Genomic DNA, 20576 nt, shown 5'->3' with positions numbered 1-20576 from the left:
GAGCTTCGCGTTTGATAGAAAAGGAAATGGAGATCCAGAGACATAAGGTCATATAGCTCCTAGTCAAGGAATTTTTCTTATATGCTGCTTTGAGGAATAAATAGTTATTGTCCAAGTGCTCTCCTATAGGCACTTGTATCATTACAGACTAAGGATAAAATGGCTAAGTAGAATGGAATAGAAGATCAGACAGGCTTGGACTCCCACCTGAAAATAAAGTAAATGTATTTTTTTAATCTATGAAATATTTATCCAAATGTGGATATCCTTCTGGGGTTACAGACATGAAGAATCTACACTTTGCCATTTGTCCACATTGCATAAGCAAGATTTAAAAGGTTCCCCACATAATTAGCTTACAATGTTATTAAACCTGTTCATTTATACAGCTCCCCATATTAGTCTCAATTATTAAAATACAGTTAGTTTGGGCTGATTGTTTTTTTCCATTGGGGAATATAAAACATGTTTTGGTGACAGTGATTAAATAATATTTTTTCTCCCTTAGGATTTATTGGTCTTGCTGGATTTAATTGGAGCTCCAAACCCAAGATTTCCCAATTTTTTTCCAAACTCTGCCAGATGGTTTGATAGACTTCAAGCAATTGGTAAGCACCACTGTCATTAAAGAGTCAAACCTGGTTTCTTCCTGCTGACAAATACTACATTTTAAAATTCAAAATTTGATTTAAGTTATGATTTGAATATATAATATACTTTACTGTCTTTTTTCTTGCTTTATTGATCAGTTTATTATTCCTATTTATCTCTTTTAGTAGGTCCACTTTATTTTGCTGCATGAAACTGCATTTTGAACTGGAAACATAAAATACTACATTTCATATTTTCATATCCTTAGAAATGGTTTGAAAATATTTTTCCAGAGTCCTGTTTGAAGCATACGGAATGCATTTCTGGGGAAAATTTTACTCAGCCAAGCATGTTGGCTAATGATGAACATTATGTTCTTATAATGATACCAAAAGATATTCTTTAATTTTTCTTTCTTTTTCATCTCTGTCTTTGTCATCTTCTATTTTCTGCCTTATCCAGACATGATTTTCCTTTAAATCTAGCACAATCTCTGCCTATTTTCCAAAGGATTAAGAGATTGGGATGCAAGAGAAAGCCAAGATCCTTCAAGAGTCATTTAAGAGAAGGTTTAGTATCAGATAAATGAGTAGACTAGGCCAGACCAGGTTAGGCCAGGCCAGGCAAAGAAATAAAGATATCTACAGCTCAAGAGAGGATTGGGGCTTGGAGAAAGAAAAGGAGAATAACTTCTTCCCTTCATATCTCCACTCCTTCACCCCCTAAAACATACCACACCACACACACACACACAAAAAAACCAATTGGCATCAGGGAGAGATAGACTTTTGTTATAGAATCCAGGCCAAGAGGCCTGCTTTTGAGGCAAGAACTTCAGGCTAGGAATTCCTTACTAGCCACATAAACTTCTTGGAGCAGGATAGAATTGTATTACTTCTAAGCAGTGGGAAAAGCACCACCATCTCAACTCATGCTTTTGCCATGAGTTCAGAATTTGTCAATATCCAGATCTAGAATATACAGGAGAGACTTTTACCCGAACCTCAGATGCTTATTTTTAGCAAATTTCAATTCCTGCTTTGGAAGAATTGCTATAATGGCATTAGTGTTAATATAAACTTTTTGGGCCTCTTCCCTTGCAGTATATTTTCCTTACTTTGATAGTAGCCTCAAGAAATTGGGTTTGGCCTTCTTTCAAGGATTTTGTGCACTTTTCTTATTTTCTCTACCAGAATGAACTTATAACTTGCACCTTAATGCAATTTTAACCCATTGTGCTGTCCCTCCTAGTGGTATTTACACTTCAAACCACACTACAAACCATATATCTAATTGTATAAGGAAAAGTTCTATCCTAAGGTAAAGGAATTATAAATATCAATAAACAGATGGGAATATTGTTTTGGTGGTGGTAAGGGTTTTCTCAATGTTCCTCAAATCATATTACATATGCATGCTTACCACTTGGTCTAGTTTTACCCTTCAAATTGAGCAATTAAAAAAACCCACAGCTATCCTAGGAAGTTTCACTGAGTTCTCTTATACTCTTCTTGTGATCTCTTATCATCTTGTAACATAGGACTCATGTTATGTGTAACCACATGGGTTCTGTTACAAGATGACAAGAGTGATGGAATGTAGGCCAGTGGTTCTCAAACTGTAGCGTGCATCAGAATTACTTGGAGGGCTTGTTATACCACAAGTTGCTGGGCTGCACCCCCAGGGTTTGTGATTCAGTAAGTCTGAGGTGGGGCCAGATAATTTGCACTTCTAACAAGTTCCCAGGTGATGCTGATGTGCTGGTCAGAGACCACACTTGGAGAACCACTAACGCAGGTCGTAATAGGTATCTTTTCCCGTAGAGTGGCCACTCTGTATACTTCATCCCTCTTCTGTTTGAGTATTTCCCTTTCAAGCCCCACATCTCCTAAGACATTCTTCTTCCAGGATCTGGGATCTAAAAGTATCTACACCTGTGTTTTTTCCTCGATTTTTTTTTTTCCCATTCTATCTCTTCATTGTTCTACTGAGTTTCTACCTCTAAGGAGGTTCTCACCTGTAAAGCTAGAGCCATGTGTGACTCTTCTCTCCTCAGAACTACTCCAAAACGTACACTCCCAGGTTCAGCCCGGATGTTTATTGTCATGGATGTGGCTGTGCCCGCTGCTGCATAATGTTTTAAAAACTATGGCCACATGTGCTAAGCTTTCAAACTCCTTATGTGTTCTGAGTATTGATCAGATAAAAATAGATATTCATCTGCTGTCTAATTGTCATCTGCAGAACATGAACTCCATGAATTAGGTTTGCTCAAGGATCACTCTTGGGAGAGGCGGTATTTCCAGAATAATGGTTATGGAAATGTGATCCAGGACGACCATATTCCATTTTTAAGAAGAGGTAATGTGTGTGTGTATATATATAGTGTATGTATGCATGCATGCACATGTGCATTTTTTACCTGTTGTATTTATTATATTTTATGCGCATTTGTAACAATCCAGAAGTGTGGGGAACCATTAAATTTAATTAATTGATTAATTAAATCATTCACCAATCATTTCATGGCTTCTGTTTTTTCATGAAAATCATTTCAATCCTCGAGGACACCTTTATATTTTTTCCTACACCTAGAATATTTATGAAAGCTCATATTCCACTGTCCCTACCTTCCCTTTCATAGAGTTTGGTTGTATTCTTACACTTTGTGTAACTCTGGTGTTTTCTGATTAATAAGGAAGCAATATCCTTGATGTCCCTGGTGGAAATCTAAATCAACACAAGAACTCTTGCAGTAGCCTCTCAGTTGGTCTCCAGCTTTCGCTTTTGCTTCCCTATTCTTTACATAGGAGTGAGAGTTATCCTCTAAATGTAAATCGAATTATGTTACTTCCCTGCTTTAAAGCTCTGGTGGCTTGCCATCATGTAGAATAAGACCCAAAGTCTTTACTGTGACCTACAAGGGCCTCTATTTTCTTACTCTGTTCTCCCTCTCCAACATCACCTCCTACCTCTTTCTCCAGTTATTGCTCTGATCCAGCCAAATTCGTTCCTTGCTGTTCCTCAAGCAGGCCAAGCGCACTCCTACCTCAGGACCTTTGCACTTGCTACTGGTGCTGCCTGGAATGCTCATCTCCACATCTTTGCACAGCTTGCTTTCTCCTTTGTTGCATGTCTCTGTTTAAATGTTAGCTTCTCAAAGAGGGCTTCCCTGACTTTAAATACCCTTTTCTTGGCCCTGCTGTCTGCCTCTTATTCTCTATTCCCTTACCTTGTTTTATTATTCTTTATAAGCCTTATCACTTTCCAAAATTATTTTTTATGTTTGTTTACTTGCTTCTTTCTCTACTGGAATGTAAGCTCCATCTGAGCAGGGCTTTGCCTTTTCATTGATGAAAACTCAACTCCTAGAATAGGGACTGGTACGTAGTAGGTGCTTTATAATTATTTGCCGAGTTAATTAACATTTGTTAATGAACGAATGACTTTGGAGTACAAGGGTAAGATACAAGGAGGTGCACAGAAGATGATGAATTATCAGCTGTCTTTGTATGGTACCGAGCTCCCGGACTTCTGCTTGAAGAAAGACACTTTCTCGTTTACTCGCTGGAAATGTGCACTTAATTACAATCGGTTCTTTCTTGTTAGGTGTTCCAGTTTTGCATCTGATAGCATCTCCTTTCCCTGAAGTCTGGCACACCATGGATGACAATGAAGAAAATTTGGATGAAACAACCATTGACAATCTAAACAAAATCATACAAGTCTTTGTGTTAGAATATCTTCATTTGTAATATTCTGATTTAGTTTATGGTAATTGCATCTAGCATTGCATTCAAAAGTCAAAGCACAATTTCAAATAATCTGACTCCAGACAAATGCCATGAGGAAACTTCTATCCTATAGATTCATTCCCTAGGCATCTTTGAATATGTGATCAATAAATCCTAGGTTTATGTCATGTCCTAAATTGCTCATTATTTTCATCTAGAGATAAAAAAAGAGAAATGTCAGAAAACAGAAAATAAATATCTTTTAAAAACTTCTTTGGATAAGAAACTATGAATCTAAATCAGATTCATATATCCAGTATCATGGTCTTCTAAATAGTACTTAAATGTGATGACAATGTGCAATGTGTAGCCTAAGTTTTATGATTTTTTTTATACTTGGGAATCTATTGCATATAATACAAAATAGAGATGGAGTTTGAAGACTCTCAAACTTCTTTGAGAAATCTTTGTAGGGATTATGTCCTGGAAATTAAATCAGAATTACATGCCATGTTGTGAATTTCTTTTTTATGTAAATGGAAAATTGTATAATTTAAAGTATAGTTCAATTTTTATAGTTTTACAAATTTCACATTTTTATTATAAAAATAATATAGTCAGTAACAAAAAAAAATCAGAAAATGGAGAAAAGAAGAAAGCTATAATCCCATTAGATTACAGAATTCCCATTCACTCTTCAGTGTTTCCTCACATATTTTCTTTTTTTTTAAATTTATTTTTAGTCTTTATTATTTATTTGGTGAGGAAGATTCACCCTGAGCTAACATCTGTTGCCAACCTTCCTCTTTTTGTTTTTCACTTGAGGATGATTAGCCCTGAGCTAACATCTGTGCCAGTCTTCCTCTATTTTGTATGTGGGTCGCCGCCTCAGCACGGCTGATGAGTGGTGTGGGTCCACACCCAGGATCTGAGCCCGTGACCCCAAGCGGCCGAAGTGGAGCTCGCCAGACTTAACTAATATACCACAGGGCCAGCCCCGCCTTACATATTTTCAATGCAGATTTTTTTGTGTAGTTATAATCAAACTGTATCTACAATTTTTTGGCCTTTTTTTTCTGTTAAATTATATTATTACCAGACATTTATTAGCTGTTGTGATCTTGGGTTGAAATGAAGAGAGGAAGAAACTTTCTGTGTCCTATAGAGTTAGTATTAAGGTAACACAGTGGTAGCACAGTAGTTATAATTTTTGTGTAGGTAAATTCTATGGCATTCAAGTTTGGTTAATTACTTGTAGCCTATTTCTTTCAAGAGATTCGTGGAAGCAAAATTGTTTGGGCTGGAAACATATAGGAATCCATGGATTTTTCTTTAGCTATAGGAACAATTATCTAGAAATACAAACTTGATCAATTAAACAATGAGGAAATCGATCCTGCCATATAGATGAAGTCAGTTGGGGCCACTGTTCTTCATGTGCTCCCTTTTGTGAGCAGAAATTTAATAAATACTCACTGAATTAATGTGCTGGGGCCAGGTAGGGTATGAGACACACAAGCTGAGTGAGGAATGACGGCTTTAAGTTCAATGATGAAGGAAGTCATTGGGGAAGGAATTTACTTACTAAAACATATTTTCCAGGTAAAAAAAGATAAATATAATTTTGTCTGTATTGACTATATGTGATTATATAAAAGAATGCCAGAATTACATATAATGTGTATGTACATATAGATACATACAGACATACATTGTAATTTCAAGTTGGTAAATTTTACAGAATTAGATTTTTCTGGGGTTTCTTTTTATTTTACAAATCTGCAGGGATGTTGTGCCTTTGTGAGTTAAATAATATTAAGAGCTAACAATTATTGAGTACTAACTTTGTGTCAGACAGTGTCATAAGTGCTTTTTATGTTTTTATCCATTTAATCCTCACAATAATCCTAATGGGTTGGTGGTATTACTAACCCCATTTTATAATGCTCAGAGTGGTTAAGTGTCTTCTTCAAGATCACACAGCGAGTAAGTGGCAATGATGGATATGAACTCAAGGAGTGTGGCTCTAAAGCTTATTCTTTGAACCACTGTAGAGTACTGCTTTTTTGCAAGAAAAGAACTTTGTAGAATATTCTTAATGCCAAATGCAAAGCAACAATTGTATCTTGAAACTTTTATAGGTCCTTCACTCAATCTGAGAGAGCATTCTTAAATCACTATTGCCATGATTCATCTGACAATGTTAGGTTTCAGAGGCACATCATTTGCATGCAGACTTATTTCTCTACCATAGCAAAGGCTGTTTTTACATCAGTGTGGGTATGACAGAAATCAACACGAGAGATTCCAGGGCTAAAGAATCTAAGCTACAAAGCAGGATTAAAGGAGGTTGAGTTTTCTGGATTAACTTTTGCATGAGATAAAACATTTGAAAGTGGTTCGGGGAAAATAGTTTTTTTTTTTTTTAACATCAGAAAAGAAATGATTTAACTGATGATATTAAAACAGAATGGAAAGAAATTTTAATAAGGAACCTAAACATTAGTTGACAGTACTACGTGTATAATTATAAGCCTAAATAATAAATTTTTTTTGAGGCAGAATGATATTAATAGATCTACTATAATCTGTTGATTTGGCATTAGTTGAATTATTTTTAGAGGAGGAAGTTGGAGGATATGTTAAAATGAGATAAAAAGAAAAATATAAACATAAGCAGCTTAATCCAATGAAAGTTTCCTTCCTTCCAAATGGCACATCCTAAAATTCTCTTCACTAAGAGTGTGCAGTAATATGGGAAAAGCAATCATGATGCCATAAAGGGAGACATTTTAAGGTAATAATTTTGATATTAATCTCTGAAGTATGTTCTATATAATACATGACAGTCGGAAATATTGCTTTTTAAAAATTATAGCTGCAAAGGCAGTGCTCCATAAACATTATGTTGTATTTGGAATTGTGCATTTTGGAGCATTTTACTGCCCCTAAGAGAACAATTTGTATGTTTTCTCTATTACTGTCAACTCTGCAATACATAGGGCTATTTTTCTTCTTCAAGAAAAATGAGTTCAAAGGAAAATATTCATAAAAGAGTATTCATAACCTTGGCATCTAAAAAAATCATGAGTCTGTTATTGTAGCTTGAGGGTTGTGGCTGGAAGAGAAAAGACAGATCCTTCAAAATGGAGAAATGTTTTAGATGGTGAAGCAGTTGTCATAAGAACAAAGCAGCCCATGTTTCCAACTCCAACTCCAAATCTTTAAACTGTTTACTTCATGGATCTTCTTTCTTCTATCAAAGAGGTACATTCATTATGGTACTGCAGCAAAATCATGTGAAAACTGAACATTTGCTCAATCAACTTGGCCCAGCTGGAGGTGATTACTTCTTTTAAAGGAGGGATGCATAAGACACGATGCTTCCATATCTCTAATGTACAGACAGCCCCACGTGGGGCTTGGGCATGGTATATTCTGTTGAAAAGGAAATCTCAGTTTCTTTGCAAGCCCTAAATCTGAGGACTGAAGGTGTGGGGGTAAAGGACATTAAGAGAAGATGAGAAAGACTATTTACAGCAGCCACAGCTAATTTAAAATGAAGCTAACATAGGAAATTTGGAGAAATTTGCTCTTCATGAATGTATGGGGCTGTGTTTTCCTAGCCAGCCTTCCTACCAACGTTTGGCTTCAAAGATGAATGTATGAAAGATTGAGGTTTCACTCTGAGTTTTAGGGCCACTTTCTACACAGTCTGAAATTCTAAAAGTAGTTTTGAAGTGGTTTAACTGCCTCCCCTTACTTCTTCCTTCTATCTCGCTTCTCTGACTTCTACGATACAGCTCTCTCAGCCTTCAAATAGCTAAACTACTGCTTGGTTGAAAGGGGCAGATACCGTTGTGTAAAGTCACTGCCATGTTTGGCAGAAGGGCTGAGGTAGAGAGAAGGCATTAGCTGAGTGAGCCGGTAGGGTGGTATAGGATACCCCTCAAATCCTCCTCAACATGAAAATTGGCTTCAGGATCCTGGCACTACATCCAGCAGCAATAATTTATGGCAGTTGTGAAGAGAGCTGAGATGAAAGGCCTGTCTGTGTCATGGCTGTAGCCCTCAGCCTGAATCCGGTTGGCGTGCTCACGCAATGTGAAGTCATTTTATTGTGCTCGTATTTCAAAGGCAACACATGGAACGTAGCCCACTCTCCTGGCATATCCAAATTTGCCAGTGGAGAGTTTAGCCCACTTATTTGAGAATTAATATTAAGAGCACAAAATTGCCAAGAAGAGAAAAAAGCATGATTTAAAGCAAAAAAAAAAAAAAAAAAAAAACTCACAAAGATTACAAAGAAACACAAAAAATAGATTTTAAAACCGATAAATTATAAACTGCACTAAAAACTTCATTCTCTTACATTTACACTGCACTATGGGGTACAAGAGGTCCTTGGCATTCAAAGATTTAACGTTTGTGGTTTCGGCTAACAAAGAATGACATGTAGCAAATTATTTGAGCTAAGAGATTCGTGTGGAGAAGTGAAAGAGCCTAGCTGACTGCCAGCCATCAATTTCACTGCTGTTCTCCAGTCATCCTTGCAATAACTCTTGGAAAGGCATAAAACCCATTTGTTTGTAAAAAACGAATGCCCCCTGCTCCCCACCTCCTAAGCCAATTGCTCTTGCTGGAGATGTAATTAAAGAGGTCTAGAAAAATGATTGCAACACAGAGTAGCTTTATAAATGATTTTTAACCTTTATTGATTGATAGATGAATTAAAGGCATGAAAAGGTCACTTTAAAATTTGAGGGTTTTTTTTTTTTTTGTTAGGAAGATCAGCCCTGAGCTAACATCCAATGCCAATCCTCCTCTTTTTGCCAAGGAAGATTGGCCCTGGGCTAACATCGGTCCCCTTCTTCCTCTACTTTATATGGGACGCCGCCACAGCATGGCTTGACGAGCGGCAAGTCGGTGTGCGCCCAGAATCTGAACCTGGGAACCCCAGGCCACCGCAGCAGAGTGCGCGCACTTAACCGCTATGCCACCAGGCTGGCCCCCTAAGGGTTTTTAAAAAAATTGTCTTTTTATGGGACAAATTATAAGCCATAATGGTATTCAGAAGTTTTTAGGGTATTTCCCTTGGAAATGTTAAGGATCCATTTTAGGTTATGCTAGAGTTATTTCATATGAGTAATTTACGGCAATAATCCTTTGATAGGTTTATCCATATAGCTGCATCCTAGTGTCCTAATTTTAAAAATAAGTGAACATTGGGCCGGCCCGGTGGCTTAGTGGTTAAGTGAGCGCGCTCTGCTACTGGTGGCCCGGGTTCAGATCCTGGGCACGCACCGACGCACCGCTTGTCTGGCCATGCTGAGCCCGCGTCCCACATACAGCAACTAGAAGGATGTGCAACTACGACATACAACTATCTACTGGGGCTTTGGGGAAGAAAAAAAAGGAGGAGGAATGGCAATAGATGTTAGCTCAGAGCTGGTCTTCCTCAGCAAAAAGAGGAGGATTAGCATGGATGTTAGCTCAGGGCTGATCTCCCTCACAAAAAAAAAAAAAAAATAAGTGAACATGGAGACTAAATTATTGTTTGTTGATGCTAAGACTAGACTCTAGGGAACTTGATTTCTGGTACATGACATGGCTAATTTCAGCTTGGTTAGGAGGGCCTTTAGAGATTTTCTAGTTTGTTTGTTCTCAACTAGGGGTAGTACATGCCACAGGGGTCATTTGGAAGTGTGTTTGTGTGGATCTAGTGGGACAGGTGGTGGATTTCTGGTTGTCATAATAACAGAGGGATGCTTCTGGCATGTTGTGGGCAGGGGCCAAAACAAATGTTCAGAACAGTTTGCACCATAAAGAATTGTCCTACCAAATGCCATTAGTGACTCCACTGAGAAACACTGGCTAGTTTTCCTCATCCTCATTCTAAAAGTTCAGATATCAATCTAGAGAGAATGGATCATTTGAGATTCTTTGGTTACGAGAGACAGAAAACCCAATTCAAACTTACCTAAGCAAAAAAGGAAATTTATTTCCTGTTTCTGGTTTCAGGCACAGCTGAATCCAGAGCCCCATCTTTCCTTATCCCTCTGCTCTACCGTCCTCTGAGTAGGCCTCAGACTTAGGTAAGCTTTTCATCCTGGGAGCAGGATGGATGCTAGGAGCTCCAGGCTCATATCCCCATAGCTCTGATTTTAGTGAAAGGAGAGTATCCATCTCCAGTCCAACAGTTCCACAAAGTCCTAGGCCTGATTGCTATTGGCCCAAGTGGAGTTCTGGGTCCATTCCCAACGCAGTCTCTGGGCTGGGGAATGGAATGCACTGATTGACTTTGTCCTGTGGCTCATGCCCACCCCTATAGCTGGGGGCAGGGTTAGCCCCACCAAACCACAGGGATGAAAGTGAGGCAGAGGTCGTTCCCCAAAGGAAGGTCTAGGGAAAGGATGCTATACCGGCCAGAGCAACAAATGTCCACTACAGCCAACAAGTGAGTTATGTGACTTATGCACAGTCCTAAAGCATGGTACCACACTGCCTTCATTCTTATCTTACATATATATGGCATTATAATGTTCTCTTAGAATGAAGAAGTACTTGATCTTCCATCAAAGTTCTTAAAATCTAGGGTCCATATCTTGGAAGAGGAGCACAGGAGTTATAAGAGTAGACCATGCCTCAGGCTTTACAAATCTGGATTAGGAGATTCCTAAATCTAGCTGCTCATGCTTCAATTCCCTGCGGTTGGATCCTGGTGTTGGAAATGAGGGTTTGTTAAAGGAAAACAACATTGCTTCCCCGAGCTCAGGTTTTCTTCAGGATCATTGTGTTTCCCTGGACCTCTATTGCAAGTTGATAGAGCTTGGAAAATTATATCCAAGGGAAGGGCATCTTCAAATACATACACTCATTAACATTTCATTTTGACAGAAGATGGAGAGATTACAGTATATGAGAAACCAAAAAAAGTTGAAGATACTTAGAAATTGACCAGGAAAGGTAAATTGCTCTGCTACAGGAGGCTGGGAGTCAGGGATGAGACCTTGTCCAGACACTGCCTGAGACCACAGAGACTGAAGCTGATGCAGACAAGGTGGCAGGAGAAGGAAGGGTTTGTTTATTCACTGAATGTTTCAGTTCAGCAGTTCTCCTCAAAATCAAAGAGTCCAAGGCAGCACTTTGATCAAATAGATGTTTCTTATACCACTCCTCAAAGGCCCATAAATGTTATCAAGCCCATGTATTAAGGCCAGCCAGGTCATATGTCTCCATCAAGGTCATTATCAGACCAGAGCATGGGTGGAGTCCGAACTGAGATTGTTGTTCAGGGGCTGAGGCCAAGAGAGTAGAATCCAAGTGTTTTAGAGCTGAAAAAGGACTTAGAAATCATCTACTCTGTGATTTTCGCCCTCGGCTTTAGATTTTTTGCCTGGGGGTGGTGCTGCAGAGAGAGTCCCTCTTCGCATTCTTATCCCTTTCCCAGTGGTAGAATGTGCTCCAATAGTTTTCAAAGTTTTGTGTTTTAAGTAGTAGAACACTTTCTTCAGAGGAAATCTCACATGGAACCCCAAAGCTAAAAGAGGAGCAGACCTGGTTGAAGCAGGGAGAGAGGACTGGAACATTGCTGGCTAAGCCTTATTCAAACCACCCACTCCTTTATCTGCCCTTGTCCACCCCCACAGGGGCTCCAGGAAACCTAGGGCTCTGAAGAACATAGCTTGGAACTCTGATTTAATTCTCAGTCTCCTTTTACTCAGTTCTCAGAGACTATGACTCGGTTGATCACTCACTGTTTTGGGTTCTGGACCCAATTCCAATGTGGTGGAGGGTTTCCCAAACATCCAAGCAATGCTCTGGACACCAGCTGGGTGTCCTACAATTCAACTCAATTCTGACACTATCTGTTCGGAGATAGCATCAGATCTCACAGGAGAAATTGTTCAATCTCACAAGACTGTCCCCCTTTTCCCCACTTCAGGAACCAGTTGCAAGCCCAGGTTATCACCAGGGTTTCCGACCCATTGGCTATAGATGGGGGGTTCCAACGACCTTTTCCAACTCGGGATGCCAATCGCAAGTCCAGATTGTTACCTGTACTTCTGACCAACTGGCTATAAATCAGAGGTTTCCACGACCTCCTCCTTGGGCTTGATTAATTTGCTAAAGCAGTTCACGGAACTCAGAGAAACATTTTATTTACTAGATTACTGGTATATTATAAAAGGATATAACTTAGGAACTGCCAGATGGAAGAGATGCATAGGGCAAGATATGTGGGAAGGGGCTCAGAACTTCCATGCCCTTTCCGGGTGCACCACTGTCCCTGCACCTCCACGTGTTCACCAACCCGGAAGGTCTCAGAACCCGGTCCTTTTGGTTTTTTATGGAGGCTTTATTACATATGCACGATAAATTAAATTATTGGCCATTGGTAATTGATTCAACCTCCAGCACTTCTCCCCTCCCCAGAGGTCTGGGTGTAGGACTGAAAATTCCAGCTGTCTAATCACGTGGTTGGGTCCCCTGGCAACCATCCCAATCCTTTGGTTACCTAGAGCTTCCCAAAGTCACCTCATTAACATAAATCCAGTTGTGGTGGAAAGGGGTTTGTTATGAATAACAAGACACCCATTTCACCTTTATGGCTCTGAAGCTATTTCAAGAACTAAGGACAAGAGACCAAACATTATGACAAAAGATGCTCTCATCGCTCTCATTGCTCAGGAAATTCCAAGGGTTTTGGGACCTGTGAGCCAGGAATTGCTGACGAAGACCAAATATATGTAAGAAATATATTTTGGTCATCTGAATGACCAAATATATTTTTTTTATAAATCACAATATTGCATTCACTCGTTGGCTTCTAGGTCACCACTTTCTCTCGGTTCTCCTACCTCACCAGTCTCTCCTGTCTCCTTTGCTGCATCCTCCTCACCTTCCTGACACCTGAAAATCAGAATATTCTGGAGCTTAGTTCTTGGACCTCTTCTCCAGCTATACTCACTCCCCAGATGATCTTATCCAGCCCCATAGCTCTAAAATTATATGCAGACTTTCAAATTTGTATTTCCAGCCTCAATCTCTCCTTGAACTTCAGATATTTCCATTGGGATGTCCCAAAGGCACCTTAAATGAGGATATGTGAAACCGAACTCATGGTTCCATGCATTCCCCCAAATCTGCTCATCTTAGTTAAAGGAAATTTTTTGACCCAGTTGCTGACTCCTCTCTCTTAGTTCAAGACATTAGCAAATCCTGTTGGATCTCCTTTGTACTATATCCTGAATCTGTCCACCTTTGAGCACTGCTCCCACTCTGGGTCAAGCCATCATCATCTCTCTCTCCCTTGGCCTCCCTGCTCCATCCTTACTTCCTTAGTCTCCTCTCTAAACAGGAGCCAGACGTATCCTTTTAAATTACAATCAGGTCATGTTACTGCTTAGCTAAAAACTCTCTCCAATCTCTTCTCATTTCACTTGAAATAGAATCCGGTGCCTTCACCATGGCTATCCAGACCCCACATGATCTGGTCTCTTTACCTTTCTGATCTCACTACCACTCTCTTCCTCACTCACTTCACCCCAGTTACACTGACCTCCTGGCTTTTCCCCAACAGGCTGAGCATATTCCTGAATCACCTAGGGGGGCAGACGCAGCAAGAGATCAAGGCTCACGAGCCAGGAGACTGATGCTCGGTTGTGAGCTGTCTGTGCCTGGCCTCATTTCCCTGGGCCAGTCAAACAGAGGCTCTGGGCTCAAGGCTGGGATGTGGCCATCACTTTCCTGCAGGTTCTGAGACTGCTGCTCTCAGAGATGCGACTGACTTAGAAACAGAACAGCAACAAGGTTCGTTGGGTCCAGAGAACTCCCTAGGTCCGCCTCTTGCCTTTTCTTACCTCTCTCCTTCAAAAGAAGGACATTTTAAGAAAGCCCAGGGAAGAGAGATGAGAAATATGGGATATAAATAAAGTAGAATGAAGAATCACAGTGTTGAGTATTTTTCATCATTGGGTAAAGTTTTTGGGTGAGATATAGACTGGTGGGGAGCAAAAGGCCAGAAGAAGTTGATAGAAGGAGGAGGAGAAGGGAGGGAGGGGTGAGGCTCCTTCAGGCTTCAAGTGAGAAACTTGCCCTCAGACCCTCAGAATAGTCACACTCGATCTCGTTTAGTCTTCTGTGTGCCAGCAAGGCTTTTGGGTTTAGGCTGTTTCCTCTGAGGTAGCAAATAAGACCCAAGAAAATTTGCATAGCCAGCTCTAAAGCATCAACTGAAGAGTTTCTGACTCACCCTTGTGACTCCCTCCTACATCTGTCAACAGGAGAAACTCCAGGTGGTGAGGTTCCATTTCCTACTTCCTTGTTCTGGACCGTTTTCCTCCCTGGAGTGGGTGGGGTGTGATTCTCCATCCTCACGGTTCCATGCCCTCTCTCTTCTTCTTGTCCCTCTCTACCAAACTCTATATTTCCACTTTGAGCTGAGGGTGATGGATAGCAGTGCTTATTAAAAATATTTTTTAAATAAGAGATTAAACTCTGATAACAGTTGAATTTAATACATGAATCAATGTACAAATCAGATTGTAGAGTTGAAGCTTTGAAGAGATTTCTGTGTTCTCAAAACCGCAGAAATTAATTCCTAGATGTTGTTTCTGCCTTAGGGCAACTTCAGCATGTTGCCCACAAGGACATAAGGCAGGACCCTTGCAGGGCCAATAGGGTAGAAGTCTCAAGTTGTAGGGTGCTCTGGGCCCCCGAGTCTGTCTGTTTTCTTTCCCAGGTTCGGTACATCATCATCTACATGCTGCTGAGCTCCCACAAGCTGCATGACAATCTGTCAGCTTGCCCCAGATAGCTGGCTTGAGCTTTATCTCATTTTGTGCTGTGATAGTGTTGGGTAGGGCACAATCTGTGGGATCTGTTTGGATTGGCAGTTCTCCCTCTGGACATGGAGTGCATCAAAGCAGCAGACAGCCTGCCTGTCTGAGCCATTTTCCTGATATCAGGGCTACTGGTCTGGCTGCCTCCAGACCTACAATGTAATCATGGGGAGAGGGTTTGAAATGGTTGGGCATGAAGTGCAAAGGAAAAAGCACTCAGAGGTGTGCAATTTATTTGCATTGCTTCAGGGAACCAAACAAAAACGTTATTGGAGAATAGAATATTCCTGGGCTGTGTGCCTATTGAAATTCGAATCTGTCTTACTACACTTTCCTGGTTCTCCTCCAACTCTCTGATGGCTCTTTCCCAGGCTCTTTTTGCTGATTCTTCTTCATCTCCAGACTGGTTAATGTTGAAGGGCTCCAAGGCTCAGTTCTTGGTCCTCTTCTGTTCTCTATTTCACTTAGTCCCTTGTCGACCTCATCCACCTTCAAGTCTTTAAATACCACCTATATATATTGATGACTCCAGAGCTCTCAACTGTCTTCCAGTCTCATGTATCCAACTGCCTACAGAACAGCTCCACTTGGAGGTCACACTCAACATGCCCCCGCTGAACTCCTAATCTTGTCCCCACATACCTGCTCCACCTGTGGTCTTCATCTCAGTTGATGGTAGCTTCATTCTTCTCTGTAGCTCAGCCAAAAACAATGGAATCACTCTTTACTTCTCACCTTCTTTCATATCCCACATCCAACTGGTCAGGAAACAGCCAGGTCAAGACTATTTTCACAATACATCCAGAATCCAATCAGCTTTTACCACCTCCATTGCTACCACACTGGTCCAAGTCATCATTATCCCTTGCCTCGATTACTGTAAGAGCCTCTTATCCTCTTCTCAAGTCTTCCTGCTTCTACCCTAGCCCCTTCAATCTATTCTTAATGCAGCAGCAAGAGGGATCCTTTAAGAAAGCACATCAGATTGTGTCACTCTTCTGCTCAAAACCCTACAATATTTATTTCACTCCGAGTAAATGCCAGTGTCCTTACGGTGGCCTGCTGGACCCCTGTGGTCTGTCCTCTAACACTACCCTGACCGCATCTCTGACCAGTCTCCCCATTCGCTCACTCCCTCCAGCAACACTGGCCTCCTTGCTGCTTCTGGAACATGTCAGACTAGATCGTACCTCAGGACTTTTACACAGGCTGTTCCTTCTGCCTGGAGTACTTTCCCCCCAAGACACTTTCAAGGCTAATTTCTTTATCTCCTCCAATCCTTGCTAAAATGCAACTTTTCAATGAAGTCTTCCTCGACCCCCTCATTTAAAATTTGAATCTTACTCTGTTCTGCTTTTTCTTTTATCACCCTCTAATATACTGTGCAATTTATTTATTTAATATATTTGCTTTTTCTTTTCTTTTTGCCCATAAGAAGTTTATTGTGTCTTCAAGACACTACAATATAGACTCCTGTCCCAGAGAAAGGTCTTTCAGAGACAGGGAACCATTATCCAGATGAGTTGTCATTTGTCATTTTCGTAGGCAGCTGGATTCTTCCTCTTGGATTTCTCAAACTCCTAGGTCCCCCAAGTGTAGACAAACTAAGACGCTACAAATGGCGGCGCAACGCGAAGGATGCACACCCCCGTGCAGGACAGCATGTTGTGGACGCCCTCGCGGAGGTAGTGAGGGAAGGCGCGCTGCTCCAAAGGCGGCAAGCTGTAGGGGATCACGCGCGCATCCGTATCAGATTCCAGAACTTGCAGCCCATGGTCACGGGGGCGCCTCGCCCTCTACAGCCCTCCACAGCGGAGGGATCCACCAGCCTCCGTCGGACACTTTCCGCAGAACATATTTGCTTTTAATTGTCTACTTTCTTCTTTTAAAATGTAAGCTCCAGGGCCAACCGGTGGCGCAAGCGGTTAAGTGCGCGCGCTCTGCTGAGGCGGCCCCAGGTTCTCGGGTTCAGATCCCAGGCGCGCATCCTCGCACTGCTTGGCAGGCCATGCTGTGGCAGTGTCCCATATAAAGTGGAGGAGGATGGGCACAGATGTTAGCTCAGGGCCCATCTTCCTCAGCAAAAAAAGAGGAGGATTGGCAGATGTTAGCACAGGGCTGATCTCCTCACACACACACACACAAAAATGTAAGCTCCACCTAGTCAGGGATCTTTATTTTGTTCATTTAAACAGTGACCGGCATATGGTGAGATTGTTGAATGAACTAACGAATAGCAATGGGATCAAGGACAGTCTTACAAAGCAGCCAAATGAAAGGCGGGCAGGAGAAGCCACAGAGCACAAGAGTTGAAGTTGTGGCCATGCATGATTGAGGACCAGAGAGATTTGAGGTTGTAATTGGAGCCAACACTGTGAGCCAGAATGGTCAGTTCAGCAGCCCTCTGCCGTCTGTTGCATGGTCATTGGTAATAAGCCAATCTGATTAAAGAAAAATCAGTCATCTTACTGGTTAGACCCCATGTAGAGGCATGACTTCTAGATTAGTCTCTTTCTCTTCACCTTGGTTTTTGGGAGGCTACATTGTACTTCATGATGCAAAAGAACCTAATATGGTTCTTGATTACCATATGGAAGTGGATACTCGATTATGTTTTTCCTTTTTCATGCGGACATACAAAATGGAAGGGAAAGTGAAAATTTCAGGGGAAAATGCTGTATTCATAGAATTGGAGCTGGAGTGAGATAAATGGGAAATTTTTTTGCAGTGAATTCTATGCTCAGACATACTTACTGTCTAAGCTGACTTTTAAATTGTTTGTGATCTTTCCATATACTACAGCCCCTTCCATCGCTGCCTATGGGCCAAAGCACAGCACCAGGGAAGTGACCCCTAGGTACTGATGAAGAGCAAATCATTTGACTGTTACAGGACCACAATCCAGAGGTATGCCCAAACCCAGCTTCATCTTTCTGCCTCTAGTCTCAGACCCTGTGACTTAGGTTCTGCAACCTCTACCTCTTGCTAACTAGCTTCTCCTTCAGCTTGGTGCTTCTGACAATGGCTATCCAACAGGCTATCCATTCCCACGGATATGGTGACTGTGATTATTAGTAGCATCCCCTTTCACTGTCAAGAGTTCTAGTTAAGATGGTAAATTTTGGGGGGCATCCTAATCTAGGACTCACCTTAGCTGATGACCTTGGAGCCCTCCTACTGGTGGCCTTTCTGCCCTCCACCCCCACGTTCCTTCCCACTGGCCTTGGCTGTGGTGAAGACTTGATTGTTGGAAGTTCACTTTCCCCAGAAGTTCAAAGTTTCACTCTGTGCAGAATATGTAATTTGGCCATTGAATAACAGAGTGGATCCAAAAGTTGCTGGTTACCAGCAATAGAGAAGTAGAGCTAAATGAGAACAGAAACCCCAGCCCACTCTGTGGGCTTGAGTGACCAGGAACCACACTGGCTGGCAGATTGTGCAGAGGATCTCAGTGTCTTGTGAAGTGAAGTTTGTGGTGTTTCTTGTTGGTTGTATGGGCAAGTCATGTTCCTTCTCTGGGCCTTGGTGTCCTCATCTGCAAACTACAGGAATTCAACCTAATGATCTGTTGAGTTCCTTTGAATGCTAAGACTCTATGCAGTAGCGCAGCACAGTGCTTAAGAATCTGGACTTTGGAGATAGAACTGAGTTCAAATCCTGGCTCTGTAATGTAAAAGATGTTTGATTTTTAGCAAGTTATTAACTCAGTTTTCTCATGGGTAAAATGGAGGATATACTCACTCACAGGCTTTTTTTTTTGTGAGGAAGATCAGCCCTGAGCTAACATCGGTGCTAATCCTCCTCTTTTTGCTGAGGAAGACTGGCTCTGAGCTAACATCTATTGCCAATCCTCCTCCTTTTTTTTTCTCCCCCCAAAGCCCCAGTAGATAGTTGTTTGTCATAGTTGCACATCCTTCTAGTTGTTGTATGTGGGGTGCAGCCTCAGCATGGCTGGAGAAGCGGTGCCTCGGTGCGTGCCCGGGATCTGAACCCAGGTCACCAGTAGCAGAGCGCGCGCGCTTAACCACTAAGCCATGGGGCCGGCCCACTTGCAGGCTTTTTTGATGATTAAATGAAATAATATGTAAGAAACATCTTGTGAAACGTCTGGCACATAATCACTCAATGAAGGATGTTGGGCTACTATGACCTTGCATGTGATCTGCATGAGATTGCTTTCAAAACACATCTCCTGTGAATCTCACAACTGTAGGAGGGCAGTCAGGTGGCTATTGTCATCTTTATTTTGCCAATGAGAAGAGTGAAGCTCAGAGAAGTCAGGTGATATCACAGGATGGTGTGTGATAGAGCCAGGGCCTTGCCAGATATGGTGGGGGAAGGAAGACGTGCACAGTAAGACGTGCACTGAGGAGACATAGCTGTACTCACCTACCCAGCAGGGCAGAACTTTAACTGCAGTCATTTATGTAAGAAAATTCTCTAGAGATAATACAAAAGGAGAGCCAGTTGTAAGAGTCTGATGATTAGGCCAGGGAGGACAAAACACCTTCTAGTTCTTAGACAGTGAAATAACCTCATTCTTTTGTCCCCTTGTTCCACTGGCCCACGACGTTGCAGTATCAGATGCTGCCAACGTCATCATGGGGATCAGACTTTCTCATCAGCCTCTCTGATCGTAGTTCCTGAGATCCGAGTCTCAACTATTCACCTCTGATCTTCACCACTATTCCATCAATATCTGTTCTGGGGCTCTGTTCTCTCTTAAATAGGCATTGAGATTCTTTTTCTTTTTTTAAAAAATACTTTTTTAAGAAAGTACATCTTAGATGTTCTCATCACACACACACAAATGGTAATTATGTGAGGTGATGGAAGTGTTAACTAACCTTGTTATAATTATTTTGGAATATATATATAAGTATAAAATCATCAAGTTGTACCTCCAACTTACACAATGTTATATGTCAATTTTATCTCAATGAAGCTGGAAAAAGATTTATTCCTTTGCTTTCTATTCACTAAGGTAATACATGCTTATTACAGAAATATTGAAAAATACAGAAATATATATAGAAGAAAACACATCTCAGAAATGACCACTATTAACATTTTCTACGTTTCATTCCAGATTTCTTTCTATGAGCATATGCATACACTAATTTTACTTAATCACTATCCTATACATATTTGTTTTTATAACCTTTGTTTCGCACTGAAAATCTTTATGTGAGCATTTCCTCATGTTATTAAAATGATTTGAAAACAGTTTTAAATGGATGATTGATAGTCTGTTATACGCCTGTACCAAAATTTATTGAACTCCTTTCCCATTGTTGGACGCTAAGTCTTTCCAATATTTCACTTTTATAACATTTGCATGTAACCCTTTACCCACGTCTCTGACTATTTCCTTGGCGACGACGTTTGCTGTGTAAGAGGGCATCGG

At 41.1% G+C, this 20576-nt stretch overlaps 1 protein-coding gene and 1 pseudogene across 4 annotated transcripts in view; one reads left to right on the top strand and one right to left on the bottom strand.

The window, feature by feature from the left end:
* The window catches only part of QPCT (glutaminyl-peptide cyclotransferase), a 48256-nt gene extending 43420 nt beyond the window's left edge, over positions 1 to 4836 (top strand). For all 4 annotated transcript variants that reach the window (XM_087436884.1, XM_087436885.1, XM_087436883.1 and 1 more), the window contains 3 exons: positions 509 to 608; positions 2836 to 2952; positions 4201 to 4836. In XM_087436884.1, coding sequence (XP_087293010.1) covers positions 509 to 608; positions 2836 to 2952; positions 4201 to 4346 — 363 coding nt within the window. In that variant the 3' untranslated portion in view covers positions 4347 to 4836. The remainder of the gene's footprint in view (positions 1 to 508; positions 609 to 2835; positions 2953 to 4200) is intronic.
* Positions 4837 to 16695: 11859 nt separating this feature from the next.
* LOC147915989 (cytochrome b-c1 complex subunit 8 pseudogene) lies at positions 16696 to 16943 on the bottom strand (annotated as a pseudogene).
* Positions 16944 to 20576: the final 3633 nt, after the last annotated feature.

The sequence above is a fragment of the Ceratotherium simum genome, chromosome 11, assembly GCF_057802395.1.
Source record: "Ceratotherium simum simum isolate JZ-2026a chromosome 11, ASM5780239v1, whole genome shotgun sequence".
NCBI lineage: Eukaryota > Metazoa > Chordata > Mammalia > Perissodactyla > Rhinocerotidae > Ceratotherium > Ceratotherium simum.
Note: the sequence above shows the minus strand (reverse complement) of the source record. Positions and strands in the feature narration are given on the sequence as shown.